The following is an 18,188-nucleotide window of genomic DNA, read 5'->3' on the forward strand; positions in this document are numbered from 1 at the left end:
CACACACAGCAAGGAAAGGCTTTCCTCCCCGTTTCTCCCTTTCTTGTGTGTGTGTGGTTCTTCTTGTGTGCGCCGATTCGCCTGCGTTCGCGCGAGCGGTACAAAGCCTTTAAAGAAAAAAAGGCAAAAAAAAAAAAGAAACAGCGAGCTGAAAACGAGCACAACAACATCAAAAAGTAATTCAAAAAAACAAATAAAGAAATAATCAATGCACAACACACAGATAGAGTTACAGCGCTTCCAACGAGACGTGCAATCGGACATCTTCTTTGCTGTCTTCTTCGTTCCGACATGACATGGCGGATCGTCGCGGTACGGCGCGGCACGCCCAGGAGAAGAAAAGGAATGTAGAAGGAGGAAGAGAAGAAAAAAAAAACATCGAAGGAGGGGGAGGGGAGGGGGCGCTACGGACTCTGTGTGTAGGAGAAAGAGAGAATGAATGCACATGTGTCACAGCGGTAACAACAAGAATGATAAACGGGAGCTACAAGAAATATATACATAACAATAATAATGATAATGATAATAGTCTGTCCAAGTAAAACTCCAATGGATCAAAATGAAGAAAAAAGGTAAAACATCGAGGGGAGGAATGCCACGAGAAAGTCTAAAAAGAAACCAAAGAAAGGAAAAAGGGGCTCAGCGGCGACGCAACCTTCTCTTTCACTTTAACTCACAGGCGATGCAACACCGGAGTTGTGTGGAGTTCAATTTAACAAATCTTTGAAATGACAAACAGAGGTGATAGGAAAGCTGTGCGAAGAAAGCAAAATAGCCAGAGAAAAAAAAACTACACTCAGTCTCCGTAGCTTTTTAACCACAAAGCCAAAGTCTCACACACAGGTATTCGAAACATGCAGGAGTACTCGTTGCAAAAAGTTGAAAGAAAGAAAAGAGAGGAGGGGGGGGGGCATACACGTCAAAACATAACAAACAAAGCGAAGAAAAGAGCGGGAGAGTGCGTATTACTCTCTATGAAACGAATCGTCGGAGAAAGCAAACACAGCGTGCAGATAAGAATAAAGTTTTTGTTTCCCAGCCGGAGAAGTAAGCCATGATGATACGAACAATAAAGAACAAGAAGAAAAGAAACACACATAAAGTCAAGCGAATGAAGAGAAGATGAACATCATTGCGAGCACCAAGTCAGGTAGCCACAGGCAGTAAGAAAAAAAAAGAGCCCAAATAGTAGAGGCAGACGAAATCTACGCAGGGGTAAGCCCGTTTTCGCTGCTCGTCCACGAACCCTTCGTGTGGTGGAGGGCGCTTCCTTCCTTCCTCTTTCGGTTAGAAGTCTAATGCGTCAGCGTCGCGGCGCGTGTGCTGATTCGCGTTGCTGCCCGCACCGTCGTTCGTGTACCACCCAAACCTGTTTTGGGCAGCGTACGCATCAGTGTACAGATAATTTGCGTCGAACGGTCGAGGTGCCTGTGCACGGGGACCGCAGGGATCAGTGTGTGCGTCGCTGGGGGAAAACGCAGCAGCCTCCCCGCCGGTTTCGTCCACGCGTGCGCAATGCCGCTGATAGCGCAGGCCGAGTTCTTCGTCTGCGTGGTAGGACGCCACCTCTGAGCTATGCCCACTACTACTGCTGGTGCTGCTGTCATTGCGGTGATGTCGCCGACCTGCCTCATCGTTGTGTTGCTTCTTGAGAGTCGCTGCGTTGTGCGAGGGGCTGCCCTGAGACAGTGGGCGAGCGGAGGCAGCCGAACCGCCCCCACGGTAATGTTGCGTAGCATCATTGCAGCCGTTCACGACCTCACCCCCCGTCGAACCCGCACGGCGCGTCCGGCCATTCCCGGAACTGCGTCGCTCCTCTTCGCCCTCGGCTTGGCTGCCGCTGACGTCGCTGCGTCCCGTGAAGAGAGAGGTGAGAGAGTGCGCTGGGTTGGGCCGGACGAAGGAGGGAATGGGCCGCATCGTTGCGGTGCGCTTGCGGGTGGAGCGGTGGAGCAGCTTCCGCATGGCGTCCACCGTGCGCACGCCAGCCAGCGGTGTCCCGTCGGCACCGCCGCGGTTGCTGTCACCGTCGCTCCCTTCCCTCTCGTCACTGAAACTGTCGTCGGAGGCGTCGCTGCTGGTGAAGAAGCTGGAGAAACGGGAGTCGTTGGACGACGCAGAACCGGAGGCGACGTCGTCCTCAGAAGAAGACGGAGATGACGAAGATGCCGAAAGAGAGGAGCACGACGTGGACGTAGTGGATGACGGAGAGGCCGGCCCGGAGTGTCCACGATTCTTGCGTCGCACCTGTGCGCCCGACGTTGCCGCTGGGGAATGACGCGTCCGACGTGACTGCGATCGCCGATGATCGACGCCGTTCGGGACCTTCTCCTCCACCGCTGCCATCGCAGCACACAACGGGGCCTGCGAGACGTGCGCGTAGAGCACCGCCGCCTCCGCGCCCTCCACAAGAGGAAAGACGCGGTAGCACTCCTCCTCCAGCTGCGACTCCGCCAAAAAACGCGTCTCGAGCGTGCAGTGGGACCAGACGTAGAGCCACCGCAACGCGACGATGTGCACAAAGCGGGACCCGCTGCCCGTGGTGAAGCGCGGCGGTAGGAACTTGCTTTCGTGTGCGTGGAGCAACAGCCGTCGGCGAATGCTGCTGCTCGGCGGCTGAAAGCCTCTGTCGTTGCCCGGACGCTGCGTTGGGGCAAAGAAGTAGAAGAGAACAAGCATGTAGGGCTCCAAGAAGGCCGCGATGATGTGCGGAATCACAATGAAGACGGTGATGACGGAGTCCACGCTGAGGATGGCGAGCCACGTCATGAAACCCGCGTCCGGCTCATCGACGGAAGGGAGAAACCAAATACGAGTCGTAAACGGCACAAACAAGATGGCGAGGATAAAGTACAACACGAACGTCGCCGAGCCGCTCTCGAAGAGGAAATTGTTGCCGAGCACGCTGATGAGCAGCGCGTTTACCAAATTCACCAGCGGAAGGCAGCGGAGGCAGAAAAGGGCCCGATTGAACGACGTGTTCACGAAGAAGAGGTCCGTCAGCAGAGTGGAAATTAAATTCTTCGTTGTTATGGCAGCCACGATGGCGTGCATGACGAAGACGGCGGCGAAGAAGAGGGGGACGACGGTCGGGAGCTGCATGCGCACCGCCAGGTACCGCAGCCCATCTGGCATGTCTCGGATGGACGGGGTATTCACGTACGCGGTCAGGCATAAGACAACGAGGTTTGCCGCAAGAAGGATGAGGACGATGATCATGCGCTTCGTAAAGACGCGATCGTGCGAGCCTGGTTTGTACTGGAGAGGAACCAGCTTGCGGTAGTTGAAGTTGTAGGTGATGTGCTTCTTCTGTACCAAGCGATGCATCTGGATCACCGCGCTCGAGTGCGGGAAGGTCTGCAAGTTTTTGCGTGCGTTGTCGACCGCCTCGGGGATGTGGTGCCCAAAGTAGAGGGCGAGCGTCAGGATGTTCTGCGCGGAGGGACTGTGGGGGTAGCGGCGTGAGATGGCGACAGCCTCAGCGATGTAGTCTTGTCCGCCGCAGACAATTGCGACATGCGCCCGGCACAGAGCCGTGACGCGGGCATGCGGGAAAAACTGCTGCATTCGCAGCACCACCCCCTGGCAGATGTGCATGATTTCTTTGCTGAGCAGCTCGTTCTCCTGCAGCTGTGCGTCCTTTCTCTCCATCGTCTGCTGGTCGGTCGGGTTCGCCAGACACGCCTTCGCCGCCTCGAGATCGGCCGCGAGGAGGTCCTCCAGCCGCGTCAGCCCGACGTGGATGGCGAAGTAATACACACGCAGCGGGAAGCAGTCGGAGAAGGCGAACTCGACAGAGCCGACAATCTCGTCGACCGCAGCCACAGCGCAGCACACGTCGTCCCACGCGCCGTCCACTTGACCAGCGTGGAAGAGAAACATCGCACGATTCATGTGAAACGGAATAACCCGCCGTGTTGAGGCATAAAGAGGGACGTTTTGTGGGTACAGAATGCGGTGCGTCGCCGAGTGCGCCTTAACGCGGATGCCGCTCGCGCACAGCCCACCGAAGAAGGCAGGGCAGACGGCAACGTACACGAGACGATCGGGGGAGAGGGAGACGTCTAACACGACGCGCGAGTCCTCCATGGCGGTCGCGGCGAGAACGACGACGTCCCGCAGCGCACCGAGCGGCATCGTGTCCTCCTCCCTCAGCTCACTCCTCTCCGCCCGCTGCAGCGCCGCCGTAGCCACCGCGATGGTTTGCTGCACCAGACCTAGCTGCAGCAGCGTTGTGGCGTGGATGGCTTCGGTCAGCACGTACAGGTAGCCCTGCACCACGGTGGAAAACGACGTGCCGGATGGCGCGTCAGGACCAGTTGTTTTTGCGGCTGCGTTGGTGAAAGTGTGGGTGGCGGTGAGAAGGGCGTCCTTCGCCTGCGGTAGCGGCAGTCCGTAGAGGGCGAGGGCACAGCCGACGTGGTAGCACAAGGAGTCCTCCTTGTCCTCCATCAGGGCGATGATGTCCTTGCCCGCCTGCAGTCGCTCGCCGATCTGCAGCGCCGACCAGGCACGCAAAAAGAGCGCAAACCGGTGTTGGTAGCGGCGCAGACCTGGCACGGTCGAGAACGGCTGCGACGTGGAGGACTGTGCGGGGCGAGTGGGCTCGCCATTCTGCGTGTGATGGAAAGTGCGTCCGCTCTTCCAGTTCTGCGTTGCGCGACTCGGTGACCCGCCACTCGCGGCGTCGCTGCTACTCTGCACGCCTCCACCCACCTCTGCCCATTGCAGAAACCGCGACGCCGCCATCATGCAAGTGCGGTAGTGTTGGGTGTAGAAGGCGGTCATGGCGGTGATGAAGTACACGTCCCACTCCTCTCTGTGGGAGAGCAGCAGCGAGCACGTCTGCTCCTGATCCAGCGAGGCAGTCGCCGGCAGGTGCCACGTCGGAGCCGTGATGTTCAGCGGCGCATTTCGGTGCAGATGCAAGGCGGCGGAGCGGGCAGACAACGGAGCGGCACCCTTGCTGCGATCTCGAAACCACGACAGCGTCCGCGCCAGCTTGCTGCCCGACTGAAACGCAAAGGAGCCCTTTCTCCCGCTGTCCTTCAATTCGGCCACTGCCGCACACTCCGACGACTGTAAAGCGCAGGCGGGTGGGCTGGGAAGGCGTTCGTCCATGACGGTCGGCTGCGCTTCGCCACGGCCCGTGGTGAGAGGAGAGGAGTACGACGGGGAAACGTCCTTCTTCCCTTGTGAGTGCGCGGGCGAGGACGTCGGCACCGCTTCGTGTGGCGTCGCAGGTCCGCCGTCGGAGTCGTGCTGCTTCTTGTTTGTGCTCTTCCTGGCCGTCGTTGGGCTACGGCGGTGCTGCGTGTCGGTTGCAGTAGTGCTGGTGGCCGTCGTCGTCGTCACGGGGGAGGAGCAGTCGTCCAGCGCAAAGAAGTAGCGAAACCACAAATTGCGTGGGGCGCGGTAGCCGTCGCTGGCCGACGTGCGCGTCTTCGGCTTTGTCGAGTCCGCCGTGGCGCTGGAAGGGCGGTGTGCACCGCCGGCCTGCGACCACACCGAATCGGTGTCCTTCCCTCGGTCCCCCGCCGGAAGTGCTCTCGTCCAGTTGCTCTTCGGGCCACTGCCGCTGTCGTCGTTGCTGTTTTGGTGTTTCTTTACGTACTCGTGGCCGTCCGCTGCCGTCGCGCGCGAGCCGCGTCGTTGCGTGCGACTCCGCCCGTCGCCATCCGCCGCTACCGTCGTTTCATTGCTGCCGCTCACATCGGCTGGCGTGAAGAGCACCAGCGCGACGATGTACCACCGCTGCACCTCCGCGGCATCCACGAGCTGCATCGCCTGCAGCACCACCTCTTGCACAAGGGCCTGCGGGGTGCGGTGCACGTTCACATCGTAGCTGAGCAACTCAGCTGGTGAACGCTCCGAAAAGGTGGTTCGGCAGCGCATCAATACCATGAGCACCTGGTTGTGCCGCTCGCGACACTTACGTTGCGCGTAGGGGTGTGCGGCGAGGTCTGCCTTCGCCGTGCCCCTATCGCGCCCGTCTTTTCCTTTCAACGGCGGATGAACGCCTTTCGGCAGCACTCCCAGCACGCCCGTAAGCACCTCGTGCACGACGACGCAGGTCGCCACGACGTACGACTCCAGCAGCATCAGCCCCCGCTGGGCGTCCCCGCTTAGGATTAGACACGCCGCCCAGGACACAAAGTCGTTGTCCTTCTCGCTTAGTCGTGTCGCCTCCGCCAGGCAGCCGGCGGCAAGGGTGTCCCACGCACGCGCGGATCGGGTATAGCGCAGCACTGCGAGGCACTCCGGCACCGGCTCGACACTCAACGGCGGAAGGCTCGTCGACAGCGTGCCCGGCGTCAAGGAGAAGGAGACAGAGGGGGGCGTTGCACCCTCAGTCGGTGCAAATGGCAAGCTATCCGCGTCAAGCACGCTGCCCTGCCGCGCTCGCTCGCGCACCGCTGCCGCCATGTCCAGCGCAGGTCCTCCCAGCCTGCCGGAGCAGCGACCGTGTAGGCGATGCGCAGGAGATAAACACGACGGTGGCTCCTGGGCGGCGCTGGAGAGACGCCGTTCCTGGCGGGTGGCGCGCAGGGCATCCGCCACGTTGTCGACCGTGCCGAAGATGGACAGGCGGCGTCTGCCCCAGGTAAAGGGTGCGGCCTTCACCGCTCTCGATGCATTGGAGGGGCGGTGTGCGGGTTCCATTACGCAGAAATAGAGATATATATTGGACGAGGAAATAAAAAATCTGAAGTTGCAAATCAAGCGTAAAGAACAGTATTATTTTTGTCGTTTTCTTTCAACAACCACGACAAGAGCCACCAAAGCGTGTGTGCTCTCCCATCACGTGCTCCCTCGGTTGATTCACACACGAGACACCACCAAGCGGAAGTGCACACAAAGATTAATATTCGTATTTTTATTTGTGTGTGTGTGTGTGAGGGAGGGGGGGGGGAGGTATCGCTTGCGAAAACGCGTATGGCAGTACAAAATACGAGGAGGAGTAGGAAGAAGAGGGGAGTTGCGACAGGAGGCCAGAGAGTAGGAAAGCCAAAATACCGCGTATTCGAAGCCACCGTATGTGCTCAGGCACAAAGACTACCCTGGCGCGCGTAGAAGCCTCAAATCGCCACACAGATTATAAGAAAAAAACCCGGCACCGCAGAACAGTGGATCGCCGCGATTAAATCTAGGTTCTTCTCTTCCTCCATGGGCAGAGCTGATTCGATAAGCACATGTACGTACGGACGATGGCGCGACGCTCTGACAAAAAAAGAACTCGCCCTGAAACAGCGACGCGTAGTTTTCTCCAACGCATTTTATTTCCACCCGTATTTGGTCGCGTTGACGCACGTCACGCTTCCTAGTTCACTTGGCAACGCACTTTTTTGTCGTTGGTGTTTATAGATACACGTGAGGAAGGTAATTCTTCGTCCTTTCAGTTCTGCCGTCCAATGAATACGATGCTTTGGATATTTTCTTTTCTTTGGCTTAGGCGCGAATTTGATCTAACCGCTGCTGCATTGCTTCGTACATCTGAGCCATCTCCGCCATGGCCTCACGAGTGCTGTCCTGTTGGCGCAACTGGTGCACGAGTTGCAGCGCAGCGGTGGCACCGTGCAAAAGGAAAACGCGACGCACCACTTCGTACAGCTCCGCGCTTGTGTAGGTTGTGGCCGCAGGAGAGGCGGCGGTTGGCGCAGCCGCCGGAGAACGTGACCGCACAGCTTCCGCGGCAGGAGGGGGCGGTGTCACCGTCAACGCTGCTGCAGCACCTCGATGGTTTGCATCCACCTCTGCCTTTTCTTCCCCGGCGCGAAGTGCCACGGAGCCCGGCGTGACGGTCAGCGGATTCACTGGCTGCTTGTCGTTGACCTTCCACCACGAGGGGCCCGACTTGGCCATCGCGCGTACCGCTGGACTGCAGTAGAGGAGAACATCGCTGGTCACATCAGCCGGTAATCCGTAGTCCTGCACGACGCCCCACACTAAATCAAACAAAGGCCGCATCAGCAACGCCCACACCGCATCGGGGGTGCACTTGAATATTTCACTGGACACGCCACTATCGTGCATGCCGGAAGATGAAGGGAACTGCACGGTTTGCATGAGGTGCGACGCACAGGCGATAAGGGCAGAGACGTGCCCCATCGCGCACAAGTCCTCTAGCGCGTGCTGCAGCTGCTGGGCACTGCAGTGCAGAGACAGCAACAGCACACTCGTGGTGGCACGAAGCGGCGGCAGCGGCCCCGTCCCGTCTGTCCCATCCCGCGCTTCGGTTTCTACGTGATCGGCGCGGGCCAGGAGTCCGCTCATGCGCACCGCAGCGCAAAAACCGGCGAAGACGGCCGTCACACACGCCACCCCCTCCCCAGCGATCGCAACATCTGCGTCATCGTGCTCCGCGAGAGCAACACCCAAAAAGGATTGGAGTGTGAAATACAAAACGTCCTTCATGGAACTCAAGGCATCACTTAAATGGCAGATGCTGCTACATTGAGGACCGTCAAGGTGAAGCAGGGCCACCTCCACGGACGCTTCAAGCGAGTTCGTTGCCGGTGATGGGAAGAACCCTGAGGTAGCAGCGGCAGCGGCAGACGAGGCAGTGGTAGGAGGGGAGAAAAGTGCGTGGGACACCGCCATCGCTGCATCAACGCTTTGTGCACCCTGGGTCAAGACGGTAAAAGGAAGGGCAGCGCTGACGGCGTGTGTCATACATTGCTGTACACGCCGTGCGAGACCTTCCACACAGCCATCGTCATCGGACACCGCACGGAGATTGTGTTCAACGTGTGCGGGACACCACGCTGATAGCGAAGGCACGTGGGCCACCGCCGTCCACACCTCCCTCGGACGTGCGCTGCTGGCGAAGGCAACGTAAAGCCCGAGCGAAGGTGCAGACAACGCCCCGGCGGGCGCGTCATCACCAGCTACGGCAGTGGCAGCGCAGACGAATCGAAGACGGTGTGAAGGACTGACAAGAGATGAACACTTCGATGTTAGTCGAGGTGGTAGCTGCAGCGGCAGCGGAAACAACGAGCCCGGTGCACGGGCGTCATCAGCACCGCTTGCGTTCATCGCCAACAGGGAGAGGAAAAACACACACAGCTGACCAGCGGAGGTGCAATGAACGTACCGCTCTCGCGTGGCTGCGTGGGTAGACGCCCCCGAAAAAATCATGTCGCCACCAGCATCTTCATCGTCACCATCGCCGCTTGCAGTGCTGCCGCGACTCCGGCACAGCAACAGAAAGCCACCGTGACTGCCGGACTGCACAAACTGCGCGTCGTGTAAGATATATCGACGGTCCAACTTCACCACAGCAGCGGAGCAGCTTTGAGGTGCAGCGTCCGTGACCGCATCTTCTTTTAGCATGGTAGATGGCACCGTCACGAGGGAGAGATGCGCCCCAGCGCGGATGAGCCACACGCGACGGTTGGTGCTCGTCGCGAGCACCGTTGACGGCGGATGATGACGACGACGTCGACGATGCAGACGTCCCGCGTCGGCCGCGTCTGCAGCAGCGTAATTGTCTCCGCCCTCCAGCGCCCTCCGGAACCAAACAGAGTGGCGCCACTGGTCGACAAATCGCCAGGGAGACGCGACGCACAGCCCCGTACTCGACGGAGTCGGACACGTTGTCCGCATTGCACTCGCCATGTGGGAGGTGAGCCCGGTCAGGAGGGAGTAGGACAAACGTGTGCCATAGCAGCACGTGTAAAACATGACTTCTTGCCGTTGCTGATCCGCGGGGGCACGAACACCTGTCCCGGGAATCAGCAGTGCTCTACTTTCATCGTCAGGAGCATTTACTTTCTGTGCGGCGCCGCGGAGCAGCACCGGCTGAAACACCAACACGTGCCCCGCTGTGGTGTACAGCGACAACTCCGTCACACTAGCGTGAGCTTTGATGTGCGCGGTCGTGTGTGGATCTTGGCGCAGCGCACACCGACACAACACACCTGATACAACAGCGCGCAGTAGCGATCGGGGGGTTGCTCGCTCCACTGGCGACGACCCACGCAGACTCACATGCAAGAGGACGGGCTGTAGCATCGGGCTTGTTGCTTGACCCTCTGCCGTGTGCACGTAGCTGCCACGGAGCACCAAGTGCGTTCCGCCCTGCACCTCTTCGTCCGTTGTGCTTGTCGTACCTGCGCGGGATAGAGGCATCTGCGCAAACCGATCGCACAGCGCAAAGATGCCGTCGCCATTGGGACGCACCGCCACGCACTGCACGCTCTCGCTGACCGGCCAGAGCGATACCCTGTACTCCAGAACACCCTTATGATGCAAACACTGCACGGCCGGCCGCAGGACAAGCAGCACACGTCCGCTGTTAAGAGGAGTGCGTAAAAGCAAAGCGATGGTGGGCAGCTCGCGCGCGGCGGCCACCACCTGGGCGACGCTTTCCATGACTTGTCGAGGCAAAGGTGAAGATGGGGGGGAGGAAGGATTGGCATTTCCCTGGTTCGACTGCGTGTTCCCTTTGACACTCGCACCGTGCTCGCGCTTCGACGCGATCGGAGCAGCACTGCAGCACCGTGTCGTTCTCACCGATGCCCACGATTGCGTTCCACCAGGCGAACTCGCACGATCACGGGCCCACCCGCTCCTCTCCGGGAGGGAGTAAGCGATGTTGCTGCGAGTGCTGACATCTTTTGCCAAGACGCGTTCGGCCGTGAAAGGCGGTGACAGCACGCCGTGGTGCCGCTCGCAGAGCTCTTGCATGTTCACGCACGACACACGTGTGAAATGTGGCGCTGACTTGCTTCCAGTGACACCGTGGCACGCGGCGAGGCGCGGTGAAAGGTCATCTTTACTCGATTTATCGGGGGCCGCTCTTGTTTGCACAATCACGCTTAGCTCGCAGGTCACCGCTACGGACAGCCACGACGCCGTCACCGCACGGGTAGGCCCGTGTGCATCTGTGCAGGAACTAGAAGAAACGTTGACGAGCGTGTGGTCCTTCCGCGATTCGCCATGCGAGTCGGCCGACGCTGAAGGTGTGCAGTGCTGATCGCACGGACTCTCTTCCAACCCAATGACGTTCATAAGAACAATAAGAGAGGGGGAAAACGCAAGAAAGCTGTAGCAGTATTATAAGCTGTCGCGCGCAATTCCGCCTACGCGCTTCTATCAGGTTTAAACCTAATTTATCCAGTAATGTAATCAGAAAAATCTACGCGTCCGCTTTCGCAGGATTCAGAAACTCGAATAATACGTCTATGTATAGGTGTGCAAAAGGCTGTCGGTCTATGAAAGAAACAAAAGAAATAAAATGGAAAGTGAGACAACAACTGCCACAGATAAGTGAACTTCTTTTGCGTATGTGTGCGTGTGTATATGTGTGTGTGTAGATTTCCTCTTTCGCTGATGGAACGTGAAGCCTACCCTGTAGGCCGGTACCAAGCAACGGAATCTACTACCTTTAGAAAGAAATACAAAACTTGTTGTTTCCCGTGACCAGTTGCGCACCTTTCCTTGCACTCAGGAGAAAAAATGTTGATACACACGCTCGATGTTAAAGCATAAAGGCAAAGAACGAAAAGAGAGAGAGGAATGAGGTCGACCACGACAGAGCTGAGAAGGAAAAGAAAAGCAAACAGTGCAGCATCAATGCGCTGTTGGCGTTGACACCTTTACGAGGAAACGAAGATAGTTGCGCGTGCTCAGTGCTGGTTGGAGCTCATCACTCTTCGTATCCACACATGATGCCGCAAAAAGGCAGAACTTTTCTTTGAAAATCCACAAACGGTAGTTGTCTTCTCTCTTTTTTTTAAACACAGCACTTCCGTGTCCTTATCACTGCCATGCTTCGACAACAACAAAAATGTCTCCCTACACGGGCACTAATCGGCCCCCCGCCCCCCTTCCCCATCATCCGGCACAGCATGCCGTTCGTGGTGCAGTTAATGATTTTCGCTTTTTCATTTCTTTTTGCGTTTGATTGCGTGTCGCAATGCTTATACTCCTAGAGCATTGAAATAATCTGCTCACACGTATCAGACTGATGAAGGAGGGCACGTGATCAAAGATGCTTAGAAAGCGAAAGATTGAAAGAAGGCAAAGTAAACAAAAACAGAAAGGCAGCCAAGAAGGGTAGTGAAGACCGCATTCCCACCTTTTTCGTATGTGAATGAAATCAGCGAACACGCTCGACACAAAAAATCGGTTTTTTATAGTTGCTGAATACGGTCGCTATGAAAAGAAGATTGAATAAACCGTTTATCGTTTCCTTTTTGTTTTGTTCTGAAAAGTACACTCGGGAGTGGCTCTATCGGCAGGCGTTTACGTTCGCCCGTGTGTGTGTGTGGCATTGTCGAATACACCCATAAAGCCAACAAGATCGAAAGAGGGAGAGAGAAAAAAAGCGTTGCCCACTCTTGCCGTTGCCGGACTACCTCAGTGCCTCCAGGATGACCTGCGGGTTGTACGGCTCGGTCTTGAGACCGCCAGCCCCCGTATCCCGCAGCGACCTCTTCACCACTGAAATCCGATGCGTGTCCACGACCCACGCATCCAGCGGAAGGTGCGCTTTGCCGCTGAAGGCGTCCAGCGTGTAGGGTTGGTGAGACGTCATCGGCCCCGCCAGAGCCATAAAGTCGGCCACGTTCCACTTGGTGGTCATGTAGCTGAACTGCACCGATCGGTAAAATGCTGTTGCACACTCCCGCAGCAGCGCCTTTGTGGCGGGGGAGAGCTGCGCCTTGCCATTGTTCGGCCCGCCCGCCGCCGCCTGCCTGCGCGCGACGGGGATCAGTAGGGCGGGTCTGCCCTCCTCTTCCCCATCCACCCGCACGCTGGTGCAATCACCGTCGAAGGCCACGAGAGATTTGTCAAAGTCGGGAAGCCGCATTTCAGTAAACCCCAGCATGGCAGCCCTCCAGCGAAAGTCGGTGTCGTCGAGCAGGGCGGGGTAGAAGTTCTCGTCAAAGAAGCCGACGGTCAGCACAGCCAGACGGGATAAATAGACGGCCGTATACTCGCCTTTGCTGCCGTGGAAGGCGATCCCGACGCGGTCATGAAATTCGCTCTTGCGATCGACACTATTCATATAACGCACGCGGTCTGGCAGCAGCGCGGACGTCACAAGGACATTCGGATTGTTGCTCAGCTGAGGCAAGGGACCGTCAGGTGAGATTGGCGCACGTAGCCCGTGCGGCTGCCGGATAAGAGGTGTGTAGTTGTTCGGCTCCGTCTTCACCTCTGCCTCTAACCTCGCGATCACCGCCTTGTCGTCTCGCACGTCCCAATACGCGTCCCGAATGGAGTCTGCCAGTGCGGTGCCCACGTAACGCACGTCGTTGTGAATGATGTGCACAAAGGGTACCTCCTCAAAAGGGTGACGCAGTGCCTCGCGTAAGCCTGCGTTCACGGCGCCAGCGAAGCCGATGCTGTTCTTAAACTGCAGCACTACCAAACGATTCGTGAAACGAAACGCGCGAGTGAGGAGGTCAAAGAACGGCGTCATTTCTGGGGTGTCGCCCGTCTGCGCCAGCACGATGTACTTGTAGGACACGCTCAGGTTGCATATCATCGCCTTGAGGTCCTGTGTGTTGCCGGCGGTGACGGAGATCATAAGGGGCAGTTCTTGCATGTTGGCCGGGCTTGGCCTTGGCACCTCGGTCTGATCGACCGGGTCTACCGCGAGCAATGTGCCGAGGCAGCCGGCAAAGCGCTCAAAGGACACCTTCTGCTCGCCTGGACGCAGCGCAAAGAGGTCCAACGCCTCTAGCTCCTTCAACTCCAGCGCGTAGAGCTCCTGAAAGCCCCCTGCACGGGCCGCAGCATGTGTCGATCGGTTCTGCGGATCGGCGCCGCCTCCGCCCTGCTTGCCCTCCGTGGGTTCCGGCAGACGCTGTCGTGTTCCATCATCGCCGAGTGCTGGGGCGTGTGTCGCCTGTGTTTGGTCTGGTAGGACCGTCGGTGACTTCAGCGTGGGCAGCCGTTGTCCATTCGCCTGGGTCTCGATTTTCTTAGGGGCGGAGAAGAGCAGAGGAAGAATGAACACGATGAAGCAAATAAGAACGCCAGCTGCCGCGACGGTGAGCACGCGACGACGCCGTTGTTGAGGACGCATTAAACGACGCAGCAAACGCCTACCACCACCGACACCACCGACACCACTGCTGTGCATGCTGGCGATTACCTGCGCTGAAAACGCGTGCGCGGGTAAATAAAAGAAAACCTAGAAAATATGGGCAAAACAAAATTCGGACCAGAATGCGCAAACGATCGATAAGAACAGTATTTTTCTGCTACGTGTGTGAGTGCGGAATTGCAAATCCAAGCTTATCACCGAGTGTTGTCTCACATTGCACCCAAAAAACTGGAATGAATAAATGAAAAGGTTGTAGAGCGAGCCAGAACGGAAAGAGACAGGGGGGGGGGAGCAGGAATGGAGTTGGGACAAAGGACTTTTTCTCCTCATGCGGTTCACCCTTTCGCTTTCACCTTCTGCGTGTGTGTGTGTGTGTGTGTGGATGAATACACTTTCACCTCAGCTATCGTGCACTGATGCACAAGGTCACCTTCAGGTCAACGCCATGTAAGTAGGACAACATATTCTGAACAAGAAATTTCACTTTGTTAGTGCTATTATTTTCTTCGTTTCGGTATCCTTCACGTCTAGCTGTTCTCATGCGACAAAGTGCGAATAACACCACGGGGGCAGAAAAAAAAAGAGAAAATACAAAGAAGAACGAAACCACCAGGGGATGTGCATTTCCTCTCAATTTCAATCAAACAGACCTCTGCAGAGTCACCTCCCTCGCATTGTCTTGGTTGGCGTGCATGTAGGCATGTAGGTACATATATGTACGTGTGTGCGTCGTCTACCGGTAACCTTCCCTTCAGCATAGGTAATAACAAGAGTAAGAATAATAGCAATAAATACACGCTCAAATCAAAAGGTACAGCGAAAGAAAAAAAAAGCACAGAAAAAAAAGAGCAAAAGGCCGCGAAGATGTGTTGAAGACGCGTTCCATTACTCGCATTCCATTTTCTCTCTTTTCTTCTGCTCACGCCACGCCCATCCTTCGCTTGGTCGTGGACGTCGTCCCTTTCGCACTGTCATCACAATTCCTACTCTTCAAGGAAGACGATCGACGAAGACACAAACACCGATAAAGAAGGGCGAGAGGAGAAGGGAGGCAGAAGAAGAAAGATAGAACAGAAAACAACTCTATGGTGAATCATGGAGAATCAACGGGAAGAGAAAAAACAGCATCGAGGAGTAATTAGTACAGATGTATACGAGGCCTAAATGAGAGGGAGCCAAGGCAACGCACAAAACAGGCGACACGGTTTCCAGGAAATGGGCCAAAAAAAACCTTCGTGGTGGGTCGTGGAAGTTGTCGTCGTCTTTGTTGTCCAAAATACCGCGGTGTTCTTCGCAGCATGGAAAGAAGGGGAAGCCGAAGACCGACAAACAGCGCTGCAGCTTCGCTAGAAAAAGAGGGGGTTTGAAATGGAGGAGGGAAGGGGGGGGGGGAAGTGAAGAAGAACGTGCGCGTTTAGGTGCTCCTCTTCGCAGCTGTTCCCTAACCCTCTTTTCTTTTGGTTTCGACGAGTCCGGCTATCCGCGGCGCCGTCTAACTCGCTGCCTTCTCCTTCCGCAAGCGATCGTAGAAGACTTGGTTCGCCGGGAGCTCCCCACGCGACGTACCCAGAAAAACGCTCTGCTGCACCACCTCCGACATCGCCGCCACCGCGGCCGGGCTGTCAGACTCGTGCGACACAAAGAGGTAGAGCGCGTTCACCGGATGCGCAAAGGTGTCGAGCGGCAGCGACCGCGCGTCCCAGCGCTGCGCCGTCACGCCCAACAGCGCCAGCCCACGCCGCCCCGCCACCCCCACCGCGGATACCACGACGTCGTGCACGAACTCTACCGCCAGCGACGGCGGCGCCTCCAGCAGGCCCGCGGCGTGCTCCAGCGACGCCGGCAGCAACACCGCGCTGCACCCGTAACGGGCCGCCGCCACAAGAGCCACGTTTGCCTCGCGCACATCCGGCGTCCCCGCCACGGCGGCCACCACGTCGCCACGCAGGGTGGAGCCCCGCTGCTGCCCGAGCCGCCCCTGTGCAGTGGTGGAGCCGGTCGTGACGGTGCTACCGGCAACAGAAAGCGCCGCCGCGGGCTGCGGCGGCTGTGGTGCAGGTGACTTTGGCTTCGCTGCCGGGTCGTAGGCATCCCCCTTCGCTGCGGCGGAGGCGGACGGCATCTGCACCCGCGCGCCGGTGTCGACATCAATATCCTCCTCTTCTACCCCATCCCCCGCTACGTGTCGGTGCGTCAGCGGAGCCTGCGTCGTCGACCGTGACCGCTCACGTGGCTCGCTGGCAAAGTCATCCGTCGAGCTTGGCGTGATGCCGGTAGTGGTGGGAGACACGTTGTTTCTGCTCAACGTACCTGCGGCCGGCTGCCGTGCCTCCGGCGTCGCGGTTGGGTCATCCAACGCAGCGGCGCGTGTGGCACTGGCGATGTCGACCGGTGGGACCTGCGGCGGAGAAGGGGCTGCGGCGCGCGAGGTCGGTGGCACGTCCATCGAGCTCGTGCTGCGTGCGGACGACAACGCCGAGGCAGCCGCACCATCCCCTGCAGCAGTCCCCGCAGCAGCAGCAACGATAGGGCTGGCGCTCAGGCTGACCGGTCGGGCCGGGGAGGTTGTGGATAAGTAGGCGGAGGCCACCTCCGCATCCTCGGCGTCCTGCTGTGCGCGCAGCAGCACGGAGAGGCTGTGCGGATTTGGTCGGACGTGCTGTGCGACCTTCACGGCGACGACGGAGAAGAGCGGCAGGAAAAGGGCGACAGGGATGGCAGGACCCGTCTTTTGCCACGAGCACCACGCCTCCTGCACTCCGGAGCTGACCTGGGAGCCAAACCTCGCGGAGGCGGTGGCACTAATCGGAAGCTGTTTTTGCTGTTGCTGGCTGACGAGGTCAGACAGCACAGGAATGTTGTTGCGCTGCAGCAGCCACGCCGCGGGGGCCTCCACCACACTCGGCAAGGACGCCCGCACCTCCTGCAACCACGCCGGCACGTTCGGATACCCGGAAGGCAGCTGCGCACCAGCGCCGAGACCAGCACTCTGCAGAGCACTCCCCGCACCTCCCGGCAGCGCGCTGAGCGACGCATCGACTAGGTCGACGCCGCTGTCTAAATGCCTCTTCACCACTGTGGTCGCCAGTCGAAAGACGCTGCCCACCGCACCGCTGCCGGCAGCGGCAAACGCGAAGTAATATAGCGGACGGCGCAGAAAGCGAAGCGTCGAGCGAGCCTTGATCATAAACTCGTTTTCGTAGTAAAACGAGGCAAAGGTGGAGCTCAGTTCCGAGTTGGGGGAGCGAAGTGACGCGTCGCCGTAGGTCATTGAGTCGTACCCGCTGGAGTACTCGTAGTCCTCGTCGTCGTAGCCGTACGAGTTTGACCCGCCCGCGCCGTTGGAGTAGTAGCTAGCGGTGGCGGTGTAGTCCTCCGACTGCGGCGCGGGCCCGCGGGACTGCGACTGGGACAGGTAGGTGCGGCTGACGGAGCTGTAATCGAGCGAGGAGTGGCCCACCTCGGACGGCTCGTTGGACGGGTCGTACTCGCCTTCCTCCTCGTCGGAGTAGATGGACATGGAACTCTCCTCGTCGTCGAGGGGGATAGAGTCGTTTTGCGACTTCGTCGGCCCGGAGCCGTCGTTGAGGCTGCTCATTTTCCTTGTCTTCTACCTTCCACACAAAACGCAACAACAATATATATATATATCTCCTCCTGTTCGCTGCTGTTGGTGTTCAAACTGGATGTATGTGAAGTTCGATTGGTTTGACCTTTTCCATACAACAATCGAACGGTGCGTGCAATGGGTGCGTGGGTGCGTGTACGAAGGTGGTCGTATGTCGGGGTGCTTGTGAGTGACTGCCCAGCCCCACTACCAAATAAAAATAATAATAATAAGAGTAAGAAGAGAAGAGGAGAGAGTGCAAGAAAGTGTGAAAACACCGCGCTGGATTCCTGCAAGTATTTTAATTTTTGGTAAACTCTATGAAGTGGTTCGTGTGGTGTGTGCATCCAACTACGACGCCCTCTGGTGCAGGAGAAGGCATATTTAAAAACCAATAATAGCAATAGTATGAAAGAGAAGGAGCAAGAGCAGTGAGCGGGTGAACGAGTAAAGTGAAGGAGAAAGAAAAGCCCCACGGGACGGCGCGAACGGTTCTTGCCCGAAAAAATTCCGGTTTAT

At 57.7% G+C, this 18,188-nt stretch overlaps 4 protein-coding genes across 5 annotated transcripts; all 4 read right to left on the reverse strand.

The window, feature by feature from the left end:
* Positions 1-1,287: 1,287 nt before the first annotated feature.
* On the reverse strand, positions 1,288-6,663 carry ABB37_00838 (hypothetical protein; the record flags this gene model as incomplete). Its single annotated transcript, XM_015797201.1, has 1 exon — positions 1,288-6,663. One exon carries the CDS (start codon positions 6,661-6,663, stop codon positions 1,288-1,290), a length of 5,376 nt encoding a protein of 1,791 aa, XP_015665209.1.
* Positions 6,664-7,449: 786 nt separating this feature from the next.
* Positions 7,450-11,442, reverse strand: ABB37_00839 (hypothetical protein; the record flags this gene model as incomplete). 2 transcript variants are annotated; one of them, XM_015797203.1, is made up of 1 exon in its annotated part: positions 7,450-11,442. In XM_015797203.1, the coding sequence occupies exon 1, from the start codon at positions 11,011-11,013 to the stop codon at positions 7,450-7,452; it is 3,564 nt and encodes a 1,187-aa protein (XP_015665211.1). In that variant the 5' UTR covers positions 11,014-11,442. The 2 variants fall into 2 exon arrangements, with proteins under 2 accessions (XP_015665211.1, XP_015665210.1); XM_015797202.1 differs by having other exon boundaries at positions 7,450-11,437.
* A 916-nt stretch (positions 11,443-12,358) lies between these two features.
* On the reverse strand, positions 12,359-14,291 carry ABB37_00840 (galactofuranosyltransferase lpg1-like protein; the record flags this gene model as incomplete). Its single annotated transcript, XM_015797204.1, has 1 exon — positions 12,359-14,291. The coding sequence occupies exon 1, from the start codon at positions 14,096-14,098 to the stop codon at positions 12,359-12,361; it is 1,740 nt and encodes a 579-aa protein (XP_015665212.1). The 5' UTR covers positions 14,099-14,291.
* Positions 14,292-15,554: 1,263 nt separating this feature from the next.
* Positions 15,555-18,033, reverse strand: ABB37_00841 (hypothetical protein; the record flags this gene model as incomplete). Its single annotated transcript, XM_015797205.1, has 1 exon — positions 15,555-18,033. Exon 1 carries the CDS (start codon positions 17,658-17,660, stop codon positions 15,555-15,557), a length of 2,106 nt encoding a protein of 701 aa, XP_015665213.1. The 5' UTR covers positions 17,661-18,033.
* Between the last annotated feature and the right edge of the window lie 155 nt (positions 18,034-18,188).

This window comes from Leptomonas pyrrhocoris (genome assembly GCF_001293395.1).
Source record: "Leptomonas pyrrhocoris isolate H10 chromosome Unknown, whole genome shotgun sequence".
Classification (NCBI taxonomy): Eukaryota; Euglenozoa; class Kinetoplastea; order Trypanosomatida; family Trypanosomatidae; genus Leptomonas; species Leptomonas pyrrhocoris.